The sequence below is a fragment of the Lissotriton vulgaris genome, unplaced genomic scaffold (assembly GCF_964263255.1).
Source record: "Lissotriton vulgaris unplaced genomic scaffold, aLisVul1.2 SCAFFOLD_2360, whole genome shotgun sequence".
In the NCBI taxonomy this organism is placed as follows: domain Eukaryota; kingdom Metazoa; phylum Chordata; class Amphibia; order Caudata; family Salamandridae; genus Lissotriton; species Lissotriton vulgaris.
In genome coordinates, this window is record NW_028254721.1 from 269488 (window position 1) to 292223 (window position 22736).

At 48.1% G+C, this 22736-nt stretch overlaps 1 protein-coding gene across 3 annotated transcripts in view; it reads left to right on the top strand.

Moving 5' to 3' along the window:
• The window catches only part of LOC147659452 (glomulin-like), a 182275-nt gene that overhangs the window by 75438 nt on the left and 84101 nt on the right, over nucleotides 1-22736 (top strand). For all 3 annotated transcript variants that reach the window (XM_086951748.1, XM_086951749.1, XM_086951750.1), the window contains one exon: nucleotides 22428-22547. In XM_086951748.1, coding sequence (XP_086807874.1) covers nucleotides 22428-22547 — 120 coding nt within the window. The remainder of the gene's footprint in view (nucleotides 1-22427; nucleotides 22548-22736) is intronic.

The window sequence follows — 22736 nt, forward strand, 5'->3', positions numbered from 1 at the left end:
TCACATTGGTGATCAGCGGTGAAGCTTAGGACTTGTGTTTGTGGAGTGCCATAAAGTAGTTTTGTGTTACACTGCCAATCTCATAGCTGAATTTGAATTTAAATTCTCCTTGATTGGCCTTTTTGTATTCCACATTCTCTCCCTGACTGTTTTACCTGGTACCACACCTGCAAGAATGGAATTGAGCTAGACAAGATGGATGTTTGTTTGGCTCAGCTCACAGAGTTCTGCAAGGAGAAGTGACTTCCAGCAAAGAGTACAACCAGGAAGGTGGAACTCCAAAAGGTGCTGTGGGGCCTGGGTGGAAGCCCACCAGTCATTGGTTGCAGCCAACACAGGGGATGATGAGAAGGAAAGGGAAGGAGACAGCCTTTAGCAGAGGGGGATGACGTGACCCCTGAGCAAAGAGCAATGTGTCTTCTCGAGGCCTATCCCCAGAGGAGCTGACGGACAGGAACGCAGAGAGGGAGTTTAGATTGCAGAGTGCCCAGTTGAAAATAAAGGAAATGAAACAGTCCATGGCGGCTGAGCATGAAATGACCACGAAAAAAGAGCAAAAGAAACTTGCCTTGGAGGCAGAGGAAAGAATGATGCCTCAGAAGAGGAGCCTCAGATAGTTGGGCATAAGGGATAGACCAGCAGAGTCCAGCAATATTGGTGGCAGCATACCTGAATTGTCCTCTGGACATGAAAGGGTCCCTATTCCCAAAGGACTAGCGCATGACTTTGCTGTAGGGGACGACACTGACAAGTGGTTTGAAGCTGATGAGGTGGTTTTGCAGATGCACAGGATACATGAGGTGGGTTAGCGGGGGCTAGTCTCTAGAAGCACATACCTGGTGAGGGATATCCTGCTGATCCTTGATAAGGGGGACAGGATGAAGTATCACTCCATGAAGGATACTCTTGTCGGAAAGTATGGCCTCACCCCTGAGAAGTACAAGCAGAAGTTTAAGGACAGCTGTTAGTTGGACCAATTGTACTGGGTGGATTGTGTGGACTACTTTTGCAAGGCACTAGATGGTTGGGTGAAGGGCAGTGAAGTAAAGGATTATCACGGGCTGTACAATTCTGTTTGTGAAAAAGCACTTGTTTTGCAGATCTGCACCAGCATCTGATTGATATGAAGCTTGTTGACCCCAGGGAGCTTGCCAAGGAGTTGGACCGCTGACTCAGCACCACGATTCATAAGAAAGTATCTAGGGTGGATCACCACAAGGGTGGGCAGGGTCACCAGCAAAAAAAAGAGGGAGAGAACAAACCTAAAACAGGAAGTTCTCTAAAGGTACCCTAAACTAGCTACAAAGGTCAGGACTCCAAACCCCCTCCTGAACAGAAGAATAAATGGTTCCCTGATAGTAGGTCCTAGGAGAAGGCACCCTCTAAGTGAAATGAGTGTCAACAGGTAGGGCACTAGAAGGGGGGATGCTAAGTGTCTCAATTAGGCACAACCCCCAACTAGTGGGCAGACACCTGGGTTGGTTAGTGTAGCTCTTTGGGAGGAGATTGACCCAGTAGTTTGAGGGGCACCTTAGAGGTTACCCTAGTGTGTAGCAGCTTTTTCTTTTTGAGAGTGGTGGACGGTCGCACCCCTGCCTGCTGCGAGCAGCTCAGTGTTGAAAATTAAATGGCAATGAAAGGATTTTATTGGCATTTTATTTTTAACCAAGACGTGCTGCAGCCACCAGCTTGCCGTTGAGCCAAGAGGCCGTGTCCCGACTGACCTCTGCTGCTAATTGGCAGCAGGGGGACTGGAGTAGTGGTGGCCACACACTTCAAAGTGCCCATGTCACTTTGGCAAGCAGTCTTGCGCTGGCCAACATGAAATGCACACTTTGAAGCTGTCCACCCAGCTGTCTTAGACCAAGCACAGCCCTCTAGGGCCTGAGGAAGTGTTAGGCAACCCGCTCCATCCAATCCAGCATCTGGCTTGGTTTGGGGGGATTCTTTATTCCACAGGCTTAGGAAGGACAGCAAGGAGAACGAGAAGCCCGCGGTAGGTGCAGTTTATTTTTATTTCATTAATATAATGTGTAATGCTTTACAGTTTGTTTTATTTTTGAGGGTGGGGTTGTTTTTTTATTTGGGCTTTGGAGGGAGTTTTTTTTTTTTACTATGGGCTTTTTGTTGGGAGGGGCAAATTTGTTTTTGGGATGTGGAGGGGCACTTTGCTCGCCCCATCACTTTGAACGGTCACCGGCCGCTCCTGCTATTGTCCCTGGGGGACGGAGAGTTGGTGCACAGAACTTACATGCCTAGTAACATTAGGAAATACAGGCAGTGGGTCACCATCAATGGGCAGAGAATGGAGGCTCTGAGAGACACTGGATTCAGCATGACTACTATCAGATGTCATCTGGTCACCTCAGAGCAGGTAGTCCCTAATGCATTCCACCAGATTGTTGCAGCCGACAACTATGAGAGTCACTACCCAGTAGCTCAGGTTTCCATGGAGTGGGGCTGTCTCCGGTTCCTTGATGAAAGCTGCGAGTCAATCCATGCCTGTGAGTTGTCTGCTTGGCAATGATAAAGATCATACCAACTTGAAGGAGGTGCAGCTTAGATCGCACTTGGAGATGTTAGGGTTTTCTGAATTGGTGTACCTGACCACATGACCCATGGTCACCTGAGAAGGTAGTCAGGAGTACCTGAAGCCTGAAAGAATGGCCCAAGTGCCTGCCAAAAAGAGTATGGGCAAGGGGAGAGGAAAACCTGTTCCTGATACTCCCAGGGTCCGGGAGGAGACCGAGTCTGAGGATGAAGCCCTGAAACCTACAAGGGAGGACATTGCTGCCCTGAGGAACCTACTTGAACTGACTAGTTAGCAGAAGGAAGCGGGTCCCATCAGGGAGGAGTTCTGCAAAACTCAAATGAAGTGCCCTACTCTTGATGGCCTACAGAAGCAGGCTTAGGGCCAGCCAACTGGTGACACCTCTGGTTATCACCTGATTTACTTGGAGAATGGTCTCCTGTTTAGTTAGACTAAGGTTCCTGAGCCTGGTGCAACCCATGTTGGTGGTCCCCCAGCATGCCACAGGGCCTTCCTAAGCTGACTCATGATGTTCTCCTAGCAGGAAATCTAGGGAAGGATAAGGCATTTGAAAGGCTTGTTACCCACTTTTACTGGTCCCTGATGAGGATGGCCTTGGATGCATTCTGAAGGTCAAGCACTACTGCCATGCCAGAGACAAGTCAGCGGAGAAGTGCAACGCTCCTCTAAAGCCATTTTCTGCTGTTGGCACTCTCTTTGAACCGACGGGCACCTCATTTTTGTCCTCCGGCCTCCAAGACAGCCCTTGGCAACAGGTTCATCCTTGTCTTGGTGGAGCATGCCACCTAGTACCCGTGGGATGTACTGCCGAGGCCAGGGAGCTGATGGGGATCTTTATCCATGTGGGGTTCCCAGAGGAGGTTGTATCTGACTGGGGTACCAACTTTATCTCTACATACATGAAGTCCATATGGAAGGAGTGTGGGGTAACCTCCACTCCTTACCACCCCCAAATTAATGAACTTCTTGATACGGTCAACAAAACCCTAAGAGGGATGATCATGAGCCTGTCAGAAGTGAGACGTCCTCCTGCCAAGCCTTTTGTTTGCCTACAGGTAGATACAGCAGATGGGGGTTGCTTTAGCCCCTTTGAACTTCTGTTCAGGCATCCTGTGAGAGGACCACTGTCTGGTGAAGGACGTCTGCAAGCAAGCTCCCTTGAAGGTCCTCAAGGAGGTGGTCAGCTACATGCTGGAACTCTGTACCCAAATTAAGCTCTTCTGGAAGAAAGCCATAGAGCCATCTAGAAGCCAGTCTTGAGGTCATGAAACAGTGGTATGATCAAAAGGCCACTGTGGTAGAGTTTCAAACTGGCCAAAAGGTGTGGGTTATGGAGCCAAGGGTTTAGCATGTCAATTGCCTCAAATGCTTCTTCAAGAGTCCAGAGGTAACCATGCTCCTGGTCACGGACGATGGAGTAGAGGAGGAGAGTAAACCTCTCCCTATCTCCTTTCTTCCATTTAGAAGGATTGGTCAGTTGAGTTTGTTGGCTTACTCCTACCCTGACTGCGGCGCAATACAGAGCAGAACCAACACATCACTGTTGCTGCGGGGGTCTCCTCCATTGCAAAGACCCACAACACATTCCGCTGTCTCATCGGAACCAATGTTGACCGAAGCATCCTTCATCGATGGCAGCCTCGATGACGGACTCCGCATCACAGCCTTGCAGCTCCTTGGAACAGACACATCCTCAACACTGGACTTCGCACCACAAGCCCTCGTCGATGGGCTCCTCGATGACAACACAGGACCCCGCATTGCAGCCTTGCTGCAGCTCGTAAGTGAAGCATTGCTTTGGCTACAAAACGCGTCTTCGACGTGAACCCTCGCAGCTCTACCCATACCTGGATTTAAGATACTTTGTTCAGCAGACCTGACTGGGTCCCTGTAGCCTACCCGTACTCCATCTTGGGCGGCCTGAACTTGTGAAGCTGTCACGTCCCCGCACGATCAGATATCCACAGTTGGAATTTTGCACTTTTTAGCAAAGTTTTCATAGAAATATTCAAACTTGCATATCTCCGGTACTGCTGATTGGATTTTTGTTGTTTCGGGCTTGTTTTATTAATTAAAAATAACTCTGTTTATATCCTGGTGTGGGATCGTGTTTTGTGTGGTGTTTTCACTTTATTACTGTTTGAAGTGTTACACAAATACTTTATACATTGCCTCTAAGTTAAGCCTGACTGTTCTGTGCCAAGCTACCAAATGTTTAAGCACAGGTTAATTTAGGGTTTGCTTATGGCTCACCCTGATGAGAATTGTGGTTGCTGCTTGACTAGGGCTTTTTTCAAGGCCATTGAAGATCCTTTTGAACCTAGAGATAAAGACAAACTCAGGTAATTTGTAGGTGTGGCAGAATACTATGCAAAGTTTATTCCATCGTTTTCTGTCAGAACTAAAAACATGAGGTAGTTAATTTAAAAAGAAAACAATTTATATGGGGCAAAGAATGTGTAGTGGAATTTAATGATTTGAACAACGCCCTTGTGAAAGCCCTGGCTTTAGCATTTTTTCATACTAATTGGGATTCTGTATTATGACTGATGCAAGCAATGTGGGATTGGTGCAGTTTTGTTACAGGATCAAATGAGTAAACTGGTAACTATTGCATTTGCACCAGGACCACTGAGCGGGGCAGAACTAAAAAAAAAAATCTACTCTGAAAAAAGAGACCCTAGTATGTTGATGGGGCATAACATATTTTAAAAATGATGTGTATGGCACAAGATTTAGAGTAAGAACTGTTGATCAAACTTTGGTGGACTTGTTTACCACTAAGTGTTATAGGAGGGCATCAACAAGAGTTGCAGGATGGCAGTATAAATTACAAGAGTTTCATTTTCACGTGGAATATGTTCCAGGAGTCAGAAATGTTTTGGCAAATTGTTTATCTTGTCTTTCTGTTAGTGAGTGTGATGATTCTCGGTTAAATGATTGTAACATGGATGGAGTAATTTCAGTTTGCGAAGTGTCAAGTGGTTATATCTCTGAAATGCAATGGAGAGATGCTGTGTGAAGGATTTAGAAAAGCAAACCATTTTAAAGATTTTTTTCATAACTTATTTTATTGAGTTTAATGGTACATATTGGGCGGAGCCCGAAGCATACATCTGGGATACATTTCAAACATACAGGCCCAATTGCTAAAACTTGGCACAGATTACCACATGATTTACAGAATGTGATACTTCTTAAGGGATGTGTAGTGATGACAGATATCATTACAAACATATCATTACATACCTTGGGTATGTAAAGGTCAGTGAGGAGTAGTTGCCGACCTATAGGGGGTTTGTTGGTGATATGGGGGGCAAGGTTATGCCCGATATGATGCCCATCTGGACCATATTTTCCCATGTTTCTGTGGGCAGCCTCGCACTTGATATACCACGATTTCTGCCTCCATGCATCTGTCCATAGCTGCCCCCACCCACCCATTGTCGGCAGGAAGGTCCCCTTCCCCAATTGGGCAATGTCTTGATTGGCTAGCATGAGGTCCAAACACAGTAGGTGTTGTTTATAATGGTTGCCGCCTAACTCCTCTGTACTATGAAGCAGGAACAGCTTAGGGTCAAAGGGGAGGCTCCAGGACAAGACCCATTCAAGGCATGAGGAAATGTTCTGCCAAAACGGCTGCAATACCCCACAGCCCCAAACCTTATGGAAGAAGGTTCCCTCCACATCCCCACATCTGAGGCACATAGAGAATTGGATGACACCCATTCTCCAGAGACCGGAACGGGTAAAGTATGCTGTGTGGAGATATTTAAACTGGATAAGGTGATATTGTGTAGTGATAGTGGATCCACGGGGACTCACAAGGGCCTCTATCCAGTGGTCGTCTGTTATGTCGGGAAGTCCGCTTCCTATGCCTCTTGGGTTTTGTCCAGTGTGGTTTGGGTGTGGGTGAACAAGGTCTGGTATATCTGCCGGATCTTATGTGCCCCTAGAACCCGTCATTAGTAAGCAACCCTCAAGTGGGTGAAATTCCGGCAAATTACTCAATGAGAGAATCTGGGGATACAGGGCGTATCTCAGCTGCAAATATTTATAAACTGTGTCCGGTGCAGATGAAATTCTTTTTGCAGTTGCTGAAACGTTTTGAGGCTGGTTCCCTGCATAACTTCACCCAGGGTAAACATTCCAAGGAGGTCCCATGTCTGGAAGCCTGGAAGTTCAGCGACGGGATGTAGGTAAACCCCCTGCCACAGCGGGGTCATCCGTGTCAGGCGCCATCCCAGCCCATTTTTTTTACCATATAATGCCAGAGCTGAACAACCGTTCTGCGGGCAGGGGCGGGAAGTTTAGGTTTATTCGGCTGTATAGGTGCCTCAGGAGGGGTATACCGTCCATCGCCAGAAGCTCCACAGCATATGCTGGATCTACATGCGTGCTGTACCACCACTCATTAATGTTCAACAGGTGGGAAGCTGCATAATAAGCGTATATATCAGCCGCTTCAATCCCACCACAGTGCGTCAAATGCGTGCAGGTTTGCAGCGCTACTCTGACGGCACCCCCACCCCAAAGAAAGCTATTCAGAAGTGCATTCACTTGGGCAAACTATGGGTGTGGAATATTGTATGGGAAATTTTGCAACAGGCAGAGTCACCAAGGCAAGGAAACCATCTTAAAAATTGCTGAGCGCCTGTACAAAGATGGCGGTTGCGGGGACCATATCTTGGTCTCCTCTCAGATACCTAAAAGCAGCAGATTAATGTTGTGTCCACGATGTTGTGGGACACTGTGAAATAAAGACACCTAGATATTTGAAGCCCTCCGCAGAATGGGATAACTGCGCAGCCCAGGCACCATGTCCCTGGTCTCTGCATACAGGGAACAACCCTGACTTTGTTGGGGTGCCTCCCAGGCCAGAGGTCTCCACAAACACCCGAAGTATCTGGAGAACTCGGGCCCAAACACCCAAGGATCTGCCAAAAAGAACAATACATCTTATGCGTATAGGGTGATTCTGTCCGACCACTTCCGTGACCATTTGAACCCCTGGATCAATGGGTCATACCTCACCCATGTGGCTAACGGCTCATAGTGGTGACAAGAGGCAGCCTTTCTTCGTGCTGTGACATATTGAGAAGGGTGCTGACCTATAACCAGCTGCCTTTGGGCATGTAACAGGAAGCGTTTTCCAAAGTTGAGGAATTGGAGGAGCAGAAAGAGATATGTCTAGCTTAAGGAATCAAACGCCTTATCTGTGTCGGCCAGGAGTATAGCAGCGGGGTGACCCAGCTCCGTGGCCTTCGCAATTACATTATGAACTCTCCGGATGTTATGCGGGGTAGACCGGTGCGGACCTGAAGCTGGACTGGTCCGGATGAATTAAGTTATGAATGCATGTGCAGAGGTGGTCTTCGAAAACCTAGACGAGGAGTTAGGTTTGAAATTGAGAAGGGAGATAGGGCGGTAAGAAGAGGGGTCTTATGGAGGATGGCCTGGTTTCAGAAATACCACGACCTCGCCACTGCGCCAATCAGAAGGTAGAATGTGCTGCTCGAGAGCCTAATCAAGTGCTTCCGACAAGTATGGGCTGAGCTTTGTCAAATGTGGCCTTAAAAAGTATGTATGTATGTATGTATGTATGTGTGTTCTTATATAGCGCTCGATTTTACCCTTGGGCATCTCGGCGCTTGCCTTGGGAACCCGTCCTGGTTTTTCCCTGTGAGATCACCCGTGCTGGGCATCCCCAAGGTGAAAGCCAGGCATCCCGCCGCGGGGGGCTGTTGTGGAGATTAAGCAAGCTTGTTGCCCAGAGCTGCATAGTGTGAACTCGTGCTTCGAGTGGGCACCGAAGCGAGAATTATCGAGTCCGTGGACAATTGGGTTCAGGACCCTGCCGCGTCGGGAATCGAACCCTGGTCCCGGGTCTGACCTCAGCTTCAGGGTATGCCTCCTCTAACCAGTGAGCCACACTTCTCCACCAGGGAAGCCATTGGGGCCGGGCCCCCAGCCGGGGCGTATATTTGCTAACGTGGCACCGACTTCTTCCACAGTTATGAAAGCGTCCAGCTGGTCCCATACGTGGTCAGGGAGTTTTTTTAGAAGATATGTCTATCAAGAATTCCCCTATCAAAGCACTTGATATGTGCTCTTTCTGCTCATTTAGGGAGGCATATTAGGCCCGAATGCCTGGCCACCGTGTCGGGATAGTACAGAGGACCCAGTCTGCATTATGAAGTGCCGAGGGCAGGTGAGGGAGACATTGTGGCTAGACACAGCCGATGAAGCATTTTACTTGACTTGTCACCTGATTGATAAATCCTATGTTGGGTAGCTAGCCAGATCTCATGCTCCTCGTTGGTGAGCTGTTGGTGGATTTGTTGTTGTATTTGGAGGAGATTACGTTGCGGTATTGGGTCGGCGGACGTAGCCGTTTCGGCTTCATGGGACCTCTGACGGTTTTCTAATTCAACTATTTGGGGGAGGCGTTTACGCTTTTCACCTGTGCGAAAGCTGATGTCCACACCATGAATTGTGGGTTTGAGAGCTTCCCAGAGGATGAAACCGGAGGGGGCAGATGCAACTTTGGACAAAAGATATTCAGGGATGGCCTGACGAAGGGCGTCTTGGTATTTTGGGTCACTGAGATGCCAAGGTGGCATCCGCCACCTGAAGGGGGGCTTTTCTGGTTCTATGTGCAGCTTGAATAAGATCAGGAGTGGTCTGACATTCCCCTGGGCAGAATAGCGACATGAGACCCTATGTATGTAACTACGCTGTAAAAATAAATAATCTATTCTTGATAGGGAGCCATGCACCGCTGAGAGGAACGTAAATCCCAACTCAGAGGGGTGGTGTGCTCACCACGCATCTGACCACTCCAGTGTGTTGACCAGCTGATGGAGTTTGGATCCCCTTCTCACCGGCGATCCAAGGGGGACAAGACGTCTTTCCAGTCACCTCCCCAGCAGTGTCAGACAGTCTGGGAGCTCCCCCCAAAGTTGTGTAATTCGTCAATGAATGCATGTCCCAACGGGGGGCCAGGGGGGAATGCTTCTATGGTTACCTGCTCTTCATGGAGAGTGCCCATCACTGTGGTGTACCGACTCCCAGAGTTCGACCAAAGTGTAGTCGGGTTCAACGGAAACTAGCAGTGTACTAAGATAGCCGTGCCCCTGGAGCCCTATGCTGACTTCGAATGCTATGCTGTGTCGTAACTGAAGCGTGTAAGGCATGGGGTTTTGTTGCCTAACAGATGGGTCTCCTGCAGGAGAAGAATGTTGGCCTTGCAGCATTTGGCTTTCAGAAGAACGGCGCTTCTTTTAATTGTATTAAGCTTCCCTCTGACGTTCCATGATACTATGGTCAGCCCCCCAAGCTGGGAGCTATGTGCGTGAGAGGACATCTGTCCTCTAAGGGGATTGCCAACGCGAGTGCGTATGCGTAACTGTGGTAAAGTCTCTGTGCCTATGAAGTAACTGCAAACAGTCTAACCAAGCAGAGCTGAACTCCACCCCCACACCGTCCCCCACCCCAATACCTCCACCAACAAGGAGAATCTGTCGCAGAGGAGGGAAGCCCAAGGCCCCAACAGGGAGTCCCAGGAAGCCGCTGCCAAATGTACCAAACTTCCCATGAAACTTAAAACCTAATTATTCAGGGACATAGTTGCTCTTCTGTTGTTTCCTCTGTGATCCATGCGAGGAATCTGATTCCAGCGGCGGCCGTGTATGTGGTTTTAGATGTACTGTCTCATTAGCCCAGGTGAAGACAGCTTCCGGCGTGTCAAAAAAGTGCGATTTTGAATTATATGTGACTCATTTTGGGCTGAATACAGCAACCTATTCTGTACGTTAAGTTCTATGAGTCTGCGTTTTGCGGCTGTAAAAGATTGGCGCTGTTGTTGCCCCACAAAGTTGTAGTCCGGCAAGATCATTATGGGCTGTGAAGCGAAAAGCAGTTTGTCTCTGAGGGTTTTTTCGTACTGAAGGATGATATAGTTCAGTAGCCTGGCGATTCCCGGTCTCGGGCCTTCCCTGCAATGCCCTGTTAGCTCCCTCGACTACGAAACAGGAGGCTAAATAGTCTTCTTGCATGAAGGCCCTCAATCATTGCGTAATGAAGCGATCCATGGAAGAGCCCTCGCACCCTTCTGGGAAGCCTCTGCAGCGCAAATTGTTGAGTCGAGTGCGACCCTCAGCATCTTCCATATGGGATGCCAGCTCTGTTACGCAACAACAGTGAGCTTATTCACCCACTGTATCCTCCACAGTCGAGAGACAGGTCTCTGCCTCAGTGATCCGGTCCACCGCCTTCCGGAGATCCTTGTGCAGAGAGGAGACCTCTGAGCCCACAGTGCCTATCTTTGCTTCGAGGGTATCACGGGCCAGAGTAATCGCTGCCAGCAATGCTGCATTGTCGGGGACTGGGTGCCCAGCGTCCCACTGCTTGCGCCGCCCGGGACTGTAGTGAAATGGTCCAAAGTACTTTGCTTGGGGCCGGAACCCGCTTGTTTATCTTTGGTCATGTTGAAGAGGGAGGAGGTGGAGGGGAGACGCTGAGGAGCCCCTTCACTTAAGCATTGTCCGTCTTGTGCCTGGGCATATGTCTGTACCTGATGCTCCTCGTCGGCGTCGCTGCCTGATGTCCCCCTCCTAAGCTCCCCGACAGGAGCACATGGCAACAGCACTGCAAGCCAGGCCTCACGGATTCCGGCCCCCTCCGGCCACCAGCCGCACCAGGCCTAGCTTGGCCGCTTCAGCAGGCTGAGGCGTTCAGCCAAGTAGACCACCTAACGGGACCAGACTCGCCGGACCCCAAGCACGCATGTCCTCTTAAGCCAGCCCAATAAAGTGAGCCTCATGGCCACCACCCTACCAGGATGCATTGGCGTGGTCTGGACATGGCTACCGCCTCCATGTCTGGGCAGACATCTACAGTTGCCCCAGCAGGCCATCTCCAATGTCTCTTCCCATGCAGGGCACCTGAAACGTTAGAGTGGACACCCTGTATGACCAGTTCATCAAGTGGGGGATGTCCCCAGCAACTGTAATCGGTATGCCTCTCAGCCGGGCCCCCTTTGTCGTCGTATCCTCTGCCTGGTGGAGCTGCCACAACTCAATGGACCCTCCTCGTCGACTCTGCAGCTTGCTCCGTCCTCACGGGCACCCCTCAGCTGAAGAATGCGTACTGGCCGAGACATTCACGTCCAAAAGTAGACTCTCATTCTAGGCCCTCGGGCCCCGTCAGCATCACAGTTAGGCTGGGGCAGGCAGCCCAGGCGCTGCCGGCGCTGCCACCTACCCCATGCTCCTGGTTGCCACCCGGGGGCCCTCAGTCCTGGGCCCTGGCCTGGGCCATATCCCTGCAGATCCGCATTGGGCCGCCCCAGGTGCCTCACTTGCTGCCCCGTCATCCGGACCCTCCAAGGGGGTGGGAGGCCACGCGGGTACCCACGGCGGAGCTTCGGCAGCCTGGGCACTACTGTACTGAGCACCCAGCGGCCCCCACAAGGCCCACCGACCCCAGGCACCCACGACATGGCCTCAGCAGACCTCTGCCACCCGGATCCAAAACGCCGCAGCTCCCACCTCACCTTGGCAACTGGATCTATGGGGCCGTAATTGATCTCTCCCCGGAGCCTCGTACCCTGCACTATACACTCACGGCAGGGGAAATCTCCTCCGGCGTCAGTCCAAGTGCTGAGCCGCAATGTCCCTGTCGTCCGTTATGGCCACACTCTGTCTCTGGTCCTCCACCCCTCTGGCACCAGGGGTTACACTCCACTCTGAACGTCGTCGCAGTAGATGTGGTTCACTGGGGAGAGGATTCTTAAAGGATTGTAGCGGATCGTCGGCTTGGGCGATCGGAGCTTCGCTAGGCTGCATCCGCTATGATGGCTGTCCAAGCCGCTCCCCATTTTTTAGAGTTTATCTGATCAAAGTGGATCAACAAGAAAATATTGGAGGAGAATTTATTATCATAATTTAATGTTGTAGAGGAGCTGTTGGGTTTTCTGTTTCGTGGTGACCAGTTGTTTGTTCTGGAATGTTTGAGGCAGATTGTATTTGACATGGCTCAGGAGGGATCCGGAACGAAAATCAGGATTAGAAGTTATTCTTGGTGGCCTAGCATTGCTAGATGTGTGAATGTGCTGTCATGTGTGGAGTGCGCAGTCAGCAACAAATTGGAGAAGTGTGTGGACATGAAATGTTTCTCTTGTCTAGACCCAATAGGGTGTGGGAAAGGATATCCCTTGATATTGCGGATCCCTTGTGTTTATCGGAGGGTCAAGTTTATTGCATAGTGCTTATTGACCAGATGGCGCAATGGCCTGAGGTGAAAGTTGTAAGTCAAGTCTCTTCTAAAAATGTTATTGAATGTATGGAAGACGTTTTGAAAGGGAGACATTTCCAAAAAGTATAGTTACTCATAACAGTGTTCAGTTGGCATCATGGGAGAGAACATTATTTTTGTCTAGATCGTATTCAAACTCTGTGTATTATCCACAGAGCAATGGTATTGATGAAAGATGGATTGGAGTTTTGAAGGAGAATGTGCTGTGGGCCATTATTAACAACAAGAATTGTTGGACGACAGTCAGAAATACTATGGAGTTATCGCACCACTCCTAGGTCAGCTGGAGTAAAATCACCTTTTGTAACAAGCATTGGTAAAGACAATAGGTCTCGTCTCTGAAACCCGAGACCTATTGGCTCTGTCAATGTCTTTTAGCCACGTTGAATAACATCACTGCTGCTGTTCACCATGGCTTAAAGGTATTGAAAAAGCGCTCTGATGGAGCCAGCATTGGCCGCATCATCGTGCTACTCTTTCATAGTGCTGTGTTTTAATTTGAGCTGTGCTGTGAAATATAGAACAACTAGCTGTGCAAAAACTGCTAAGTCACGAACCAATCTGAAGAGAAACAGAGATAGCTCGAGCAACTGGATAGTCATGAATGGCAAACAATGATTTAATGTGTTTGATGAAAAAGAAGCTAAAAGAATGTGCATGAAATTGCAGATTTGTGAGGTAAATAAAGTCATTCAGCCCATCGCATCTTTTTCAGGCAGAGCAGGAACAGCCCTTGCGGTAACCGCGCACATCTCATATGCACGTAGGTTTTGGTACTGTCCATTCATAGCAATGCAGTCCCTGCAAAGAACGACACTGCTTTCGGTCATTGAGATATAGTGCAGCGGAGAAGACCTGGTACGGTCCAGTACAAAGCACTCCGGTCCTGCAGAGATGGGTTAGTACTACCTTGGTCATTGAAATATTATAAGCAAAGAAGGCACAGTACTGTCTCATTCATTGAACTATAGTTCTAAAGAGAAGAACTGATACGGTTTAAGAAACATCACTAAAGACCTGCAGAGAGGTCATTTTGCTGTATGTTGGTTTAAAAAAACAACTCCGTTTATGCTTAAAAGGTTGCTTTTCTGCATTGACCCATCAGGCTGTTTGTCAGATTTTACAGTTGCACTTTTCTTCAACTTTATTTGTTTTGGGGATGGAGAGGTGTGCTTGTTACATTTCTCTTCCAATTTTTTTTTTTTTTTTACTGGGCATTTTTCAGTACTTCCCTCAGACACAATATATTTGTAATGTTCACATGTGCCTGCTGCCACCAGATGGTGCTGTAGTCCACTCTTTTACAGAAATTACTTCTACTGAAAGCGTATTGACTGAGTGTCACATTTTGTGTAGTTTCATATCTACTCCACAGAGAGCACTCAGCTGGTAAAGACCGGGAGAGCCCTAGAGTCTCAGCCAATGAGATGCCGTTTGTTTTTAAGTTTGCATACTAGTATTTCTAACAAGCTGCCTGCCAGCGCTGTGCATGGCAGCGAAGTCCTGGTTCACTTCAGTTGATCTATTTGAAATCAGACAGTGATAAGTGTAATAAAAAGCAGATGATTGAGGGCAGGGGTGGGGGAGGGAGGGAGGGAGGCTAGTGAAGAAACGGGCGGGACCAGAGGGGTGAAAGGGAAAAGCAGCAGCATGGATAAGGGAGACAGCCAACACAAATAAAAAAAATTGTTTAAAAAACGGGAGCAACGGAAGGCAACATGAAATTGGACCATTCTCTATGGGAAGGGCCAACACCATGAGGAATGGTGAATGGCAATAAAGCAAATGAGAGCGACGCTAAAGCTTACCAGTGGTAGGCTATGGGCGGGCTGTAAGCTTACTGGTTGAAAACAACATGTCACGAAGAAACAGCAAATGCACCGTCTAGCCGAGACCTAAACATTAGAGGAAGGATGCCGCTGTGTAATTTAAAACAGATGTGGATGTTCGATTTAAGGGAAAAATTGGATGTAAAGTGGACGTGAGTAGAGTGAACAGTCTGAGAGACTAAAATCAGAAAAGCTCAGAGATAAGGTCAGTAAAGCATTAACTGCATCAAGAAGGGCGTTATGGGTGCAGGTGAAAAAATGAAGGTTAGTCCTAGCTGATGACTCAAAAGTTTTCTAGGCCCATGCGGACATTAAGAATCGGTAAACAAGTTGGTACACTATCAGATTATAATGTGTGGAGTATAAGTAAGGTGGTAAGGATACCAAGATGTGTATGGGCCAAACCTTTAGTAGGTTGTTCATCATCCACGAAGAATGATTCTCGAGGCAGGGTTTGCATATCTCGACCTTGTAGACCATCTCCTACATGGAGTAAAGATTACCATATGCACAGGAAATGATATATTTTTTTAAACCTCGTTGTATTAAAGTCTGCTCAACATGCAGCCAATTTATCAAGCAAACCAATTGCACAGTGCATACATCAGTTACAAGAAATCCCATCCTCGTCTCCCTCCCTCCAATCAGCTCCTGAAAATGGATCTGAGTTTTCCCTCGATGATGCCCCCCCCCCCCATCAACAAGCTTTGTAGGGATATTTTGCTAGTCAGACCCTCCTCCCATGTAGTGGAGTGGTAAGCACATACGTTTATTACCATTGACTAAGATGCCAGGATTCAGCACTTCCCCACTTATATAAAGGCCACCAGCTTCGGGCAGAAGACCCATTGCAGCTAGGGCGCCTGCCCCCCCAGTCCCACCGACAGCTAGCCACAGATAGTATTCAAGCTTTCTGAGCCACTCCATGGTGCATATTCTGTAACCCCTGTATGAACTCCACATGCCCCAAATCTTCTCCCACTTCAAGGACAGTCTCTAACCTTGTATGCCACTTTCTCGGCCTCACAGCACCAATCAAAGTCGTTTTCCCAATATAGCAATTCAGCATGAGGGCTCGACCCCAAGCCTTGGCAATATTCCGTTTTGCTACAATTGCCACCACCTTGAACCATATTACGTGGTATTTATGCCATTGCACCTCCCCTCCCCTGTCACACAGAGGATAAGCCACTGCGGTTCTACCCGGAATTCCAGCCCGGTGACCTCGGCCATACCTTGCGTGGCTTCCCTCCAGGTAATTTTGTATGTGAAAGAAGGAGCCAATCTCTCCACAGCCCATGGCACAGTGCCTGGAGTCACAGTTGCCAATAATATGCATAAGTCTTTTGGATGAGTAGGATCTGTGAAAGATCCGCAACTGGATGAGACGAAAGCGGGCACGAATAGGTACCTCCCGGGGACTCTGAAGTGCCTCCACCCAATCGTCATCCTCAAGCTACCCCAGGTTGGTCTCCCATGCCTCTCTCAGGGGGCACAGGGGCTTCAGTGAGTTATTTATCCGCTTCCTGTATGTGGAGGAGGTGGCTTTAGCTACTAGTGGGTCCATCAATAGCCTATCCTCAAGGGGTTAATACTCCAGTAATGGCTCCCCTTCAAGCAGATGTCTCCCACTTGTAAGTATCTAAACCATTCCGTGTCTGACATCATGTATTCCATTTTAATTTTATCACAGAATATCAGTGCCCAGCTCCTCCAGATGTCGCCCAGGCAGTCAATGCTCAGCAGTCCCCACTGTTTAAATCCCTTTAGGTTTCTAACCTCCCTTAACAGATTGATATCCCTAAGTGTGGTTCAACTCTGCTCCTGCTGTATAGCGCTGCAGGGTACCCGCCGTTGCCCATCGCTAGATGATCCACTTGAAAGGCCAGATCGTGACGATCTGCAAACACCCAGTCATTTATTGTAATCAGCTGGGAGGCCCATTAATACTTCCTGATGTTCAGGACCAACCGTCCTCCCTCTTAAATACTTATTTGGAGTTTACACAGCGATATTCTAGAGCTAACTCGGTCCCATAGGAGTTTATGCAGCTCACTTTCGATACTTTGAAAAATTTCCACTGGTATTTTATATGGGGTGTTTTGCAATATATACAGTAGGCAAGCAGGGCCATCATTTTGAAAAGATCCGCCCTGCCCATTAGACACACTGGCAGCTTCCTCCAGTGAGCCACGTCCCTTTTGAGACGTTCCAGCTGCGGGTAAAGGTTGTTTACTATGCCAATAAAAACAAAAGACAAAAAAGGTTGTTTACTAGGAAGTACTCTTCTTTCTTGGATAGCTGAATGTCTAAATATGTAAATCTATCCCTAAATAGTAGCAGCGTTCTCTCTACCAGTCGAGAGGGGACCTCTCCCACCAGGGGGACGAGGAGGTATTTGTTCCAGTTGACCTTGTATCCGGAATAGCTGCTGATCATTTGGAATATGTGAAGCACCCTATGCACCAGCTAGTAGGGGCTAGTGGCATAAGAGGAGCATATCGTCCGCATATAGGGAAATACGCTCTTCCCATTCCCTCTTCCTTGTATACCCAATATTAGCAGGTCTCAACAGACCCATGCAGCGAGGGGTTTGAGCGCCAGTGCAAAAATCATTGGTGAGAGTCGGTGCCCCTGTCTCGTGCCCTTTCGGAGAATAAATGATTGTTTGGGAGACCTTCAGTCCCGGTTCACAGAACTGCACGATGATCTGACTGCTGCGGACTATGTGGAAGTATTGAGGTGAAATAAAACAAAGTCTGTCTCCAGAGGATGTGAACTCTCACAGAACTGCTCCACGATGTGACCAGGTGCACACAGTGGAGACTGGAGTTTTTTTTATTTGTAATCAGCGTCATAGTGCTGGTTTGCGCACAGTGTTGCGGTAGTGGGTCAGTGTGAGTGCACAGTGTCACCTGTCTCATTGTTTCATAAGACAGCAGAACACTGTATTTTAATTCGTAAAGAACCAAAACCTTCGATCCTGTTGTTATTTGATCTGATCATCAATGTAGAACAGCAGGTTAGGTTGAATATAGAGGATGACACTATAGGTAGTTATTTGGTTTGGAAACCACTATCTCACATACAATTGGGGTGTAGTTTTCTCGTCAGCAGGTCAAAACATCACTCATGAGGAACAATAAATAGTGTTTATTCGCCACTAAAAATGGAGGTCAGCCATATGTCAAGTGCCAGTGACACATGTATGGGAGGGTGTGGTCCACTGGGTAAGCTGTAGATGCCGAAATCAGGAAATCTAGGTTCAAATCATGACTTCCAATGTGTGTTTTTAGATACATCACATTTATTCAATTCTAAATATCTTTATTCGATTGTTGTGTGCAATCATAAAAGTACAAGTTAAAAATTACAAATTACAATATAAAAGAAGAATATAAAAATACAATCATTCATTGGATTCATAAATAAGACATTAACAATTTTAAAAAGGAATTACTATTTTTCTTTTAAAGTGCAATTATGTAGTCATACGTTTCCTGATGATCATCACATTCCTTAGCTACAAGGTCGTTGTTGCTACAGATACATGATTATCTAACGCTTGCATACTACTCATCGCCGCACGGCAATGACGAAATCCTAATACTCTTAAAAATGGCAATAGAACATTTTTCCTCATTTCATGATACAATTTACAAAATAGAAATACATGAATTGTACTCTGTGACGAGACATTATCACAGGGACAACATGGTAGATCGTGTGTCCAGTTATTGATCGTAGGAAAACTGACCAATCTGTACCCCAGCTCTCAAAAGGTGAAATCACCTCAAAGACATTTTGGTGCAATAGGGAAAATAACCTTTTTTTTTTTTTAGTGTATCTTATATAGCGCACGGCTACCCCAACGGGGTGTCCCGGCACTTGCATTGGGAACCCGTCCTGGCTTTTCCCTGTGAACAACAGGACCTCCTTCAAACTTGCCACCCGGAAACACCACCAGCTGATCCGGGCCGCCAAGAAAACAGCTTTCAAGGACCGGTTGGACAACAACGCACACAACTGCAAGGAACTCTTCAACATCGTGAAAGAGCTTTCCAACCCCAGCGCAGGAAACAACGACATCACCCCATCGCAAGACCTCTGCAACTCCCTCGCTTCATACTTCCACAACAAGATCGCGGACATACACAACAGCTTCAACAACCAACCAACGCACACCATGTCCAAACAACCACCCCCCACCACCACCCTCCACGCCTGGACCCCGATCAGCACCGAAGACACCATCCGCACGATGAACTCCATCCACTCCGGATCACCGACCGACCCCTGCCCTCACCACGTCTTCAACAAGGCCGACGCTGTCATCACACCCCACCTGCGAGACATCATCAACACATCCTTCGACACCGCCACCTTCCCCGAGAGCTGGAAGCACGCCGAACTCAGCGCTCTTCTCAAGAAACCCACAGCGAACCCCACCGAACTCAAGAATTACCGCCCCATCTCGCTCCTCCCGTTTCCAGCCAAAGTCATCGAGAAGACCGTCAACAAGCAGATGGCCGCCTTCCTCGAGACGAACGGATCCCTCGACCCCTCACAGTCCGGCTTCCGAGCCAACCACAGCACCGAGACCGCCCTCATCGCCGCCACCGATGACATCCGAGCCCTGATGGACAATGGAGAAACAGCGGCCCTCATCCTCCTAGACCTCTCCGCGGCATTCGACACGGTCTGCCACCGCACCCTAGTACGGCGCCTCAGCAACATCGGCATCCAGGACAAGGCGCTGGAATGGATCATCTCCTTCCTCGACGGAAGAACACAGAGAGTCCGCCTACCACCGTACAAGTCAGAGGCCTCCGAAGTCATCTGCGGCGTCCCCCAAGGATCATCTCTGAGCCCCACCCTCTTCAACGTCTACATGAGCCCCCTCGCGGCCATCGTACGCAAACGCAACCTCAGCATAATCTCCTACGCCGACGACACCCAGCTGATCCTCTCCCTGACCAACGACCCCGCCGCCGCCAGAGCCAACCTGCACGAAGGGATGAAAGAGGTAGCCGAGTGGATGACGACCAGCCGCCTGAAACTGAACTCGGACAAGACGGAGGTCCTCATCCTGGGCTCCTCACCCTCCGCCTGGGACGACTCCTGGTGGCCTCCCGCCCTGGGCACCGCACCCAAACCGACAGACCATGCACGAAACCTGGGCGTCATCCTGGACTCCTCCCTCTCCATGACCAGGCAAGTCAACAACGTCTCCTCGGCTTGCTTCAACATCCTACGCATGCTACGGAAGATCTTCTGGTGGATCCCCACCGAGACCAGGAAGACCGTCACCCAGGCCCTCGTCACCAGCCGACTGGACTACGGCAACGCCCTCTACGCCGGAACCACCGCCAAGCTCCAGAAGAGACTCCAGCGGATCCAGAACGCCTCAGCCAGACTCATCCTCGACATCCCACGAACCAGTCACATCTCCGGACATCTGAGAGACCTTCACTGGCTCCCCGTCAACAAAAGAATCACCTTCCGCCTCCTCACCCACGCACACAAAGCCCTACACGACCAAGGCCCGAGCTACCTCAACAGCCGAGTCAACTTCTACGCTCCCAAACGCCACCTCCGATCAGCCAACCACGCCCTCGCCGCCGTCCCCCGCATCCGAAGAGCGACTACAGGAGGAAGGTCCTTCTCCTACCTGGCCGCCAAGACCTGGAACTCCCTCCCGACCGACCTGCGCCTGACCCAAGACCACCTCTCCTTCAGGAAGAAGCTGAAGACCTGGCTGTTCGAGCAGTAGCGGCGCCCCCCCCCCCCCAGCGCCTTGAGACCCTACGGGTATGTAGCGCGCTTTATAAGTGTCAATGATTGATTGATTGATTTGAGATAACCCATACTGGGCATCCCCAAGGTGAAAGCCAGGCATCCCGCCGCGGGGGGCCGTAGTGGAGATTAAGCAAGCTATTGCCCAGAGTTGCAGAGTGTGAACCCGTGATTCGAGTAGGCACCGAAGTGAGAATTATTGAGTCCGTGGACACTTGGGCTCAGACCCTGCCGCGTCGGGAATTGAACCCTGATCCCGGGTCTGACCTCAGCTTCCGGGTATGCCTCCTCTAACCATTGAGCCACACTTCTCCTTTATGTGCTCACAGTGTTCATAAAACTACACAACAAACATGTTGGGAAAACGTGCACTAGAAAACACGTTTACTTAATATTATGACCCTCATAAGTAGGAACTTAGGAAATTGTTATTTTAACAATGATAGGAGCAGAATCGGTGGTCTCTAACATTAGAGAGTTTTCCTTCAATACAAATGTATATATAGGCAGTGCTTATACGGAAGTGCAGTACCCACTATTTCAGAGTGCTAGTTTGTTATTGAGTAGCACCAGTAGTGCAGATACCCTTACTTTAAAATTAAGGAAGTGCAGGTACTCAATACCTGACAGTAGCTGTCCATTTTAGGGCTGCATCTAGGTGACAACCGGTAATTGTGCATTGACGGAGTGAAGACATTGAGCAGTGTGAACTCAACATGGCGTTATGTTTTATGGTCTATGTCACTCTAAAACCTCCAGTAAGACTGCTCAGAAGAGAGGCCGCCAGCAGCCAGTGAGTGGCTATCAGCAAAATATTTTCCTCCTTTACCCTGTCTATTGTCACCCAGAGAAACCTCAGCATGTGCTCTTCAGAAAAAACTCTTGCATTGCCGTCTGGTTCATTTTCAGATTCTCCGCAGTGTAGCCCAACTTTGTTGTAGGTGGACCAGTGTTTGTATTGTTCATTCTCTCAGCTCTACATGAGAAGGGAACATTGGCAGGTGGGGAAAGGGAGCGAAATCACCTCGTTGGAGAGTGGGGAAGGCAGAGCTGTACTTGGGAAAGTAGGAGAGGAAGCATGGAACCACATGCTGTCTCATCGAGTGTGTGGGTTCTTGCTATTGCTCGTTATGTTGGGTTTGACGTTCTACATAGTGGTAAATAAGAGTCTCCTAAAGGTAGCAGTGGAAGAATACAACTCGTCCAATCCGATCACTGTCAGACTGAAATTTTCCTGGGCCAGATTAGCAAACTGTAGCTCAATCCATACTCACAATTGAAACGGGCCAATTGATCAGGTAAGTGCTGACTTAGTTATAGTAATCAACATTCTAACACACTTGGTCAGTTTTGTTGGTCTTGGTCCCAGTAAAACATATGTTTCTTTCACAATTTTATCTACAATTGTTTTTAAATCCTACATTTTCAGAATATCAGTGGAAATTGGTCATCAGAAAACCACAGTGCTAGAGTACGATTCCCATCATTACATAAGGCAAAAAAAAGAAATTCTGTCTATTTTTTATTGCACACATATGCAGAAACTCGGAACATTGGCTCAGTATATGAGTGATATAAGCTGGTGTAAACCTAACAGAAGACATTTTATATACACCTGTCCACTGTTTGTGAATTATACGTTCTTATGTTGTCTGCAGTAAGGGATCTGCAGTATTAGTTTCCTTATGATTTTATTATTGTTGTTTGTATTCGTCTTGTGATATATATATATATATATATATATATATATATATATATATGTGTGTGTGTGTGTGTGTGTATGTATGTATGTGTATATATATATATATATATATATGTATATATATATATGTTATCCTTGTTCTACATAGTATATACTCATATCTTATATTGCATTTGGTGACAGCACATTGTATAATTATTAATTGGCTGCTCTTTTCAAACTTGGTTTGCAGGTTATCTTCAAAAGCATGGGTTGGAATCTTGTCAGCCCTGTTGTTAAATGTTTTCAGTTCCACCAACAAGACAATGAGAAACGTAAAGAGTGCATGAAGATAATAAATCAAATGGTGCAGGTATGTACATGTTGATGACATGCCTTATGAGGAGATTGAAGCTGATGATCAAATATCTTTGGATATTATCACAATCTAACATGGTAAATCCTAACTGCTGCAATTGCAGGATCCTTCTTTTGTTCATTAACTAACAATTAACAATCTTTCTCAACTGAAATTTAATTGCTCGACTTAGGGCTTTTTATC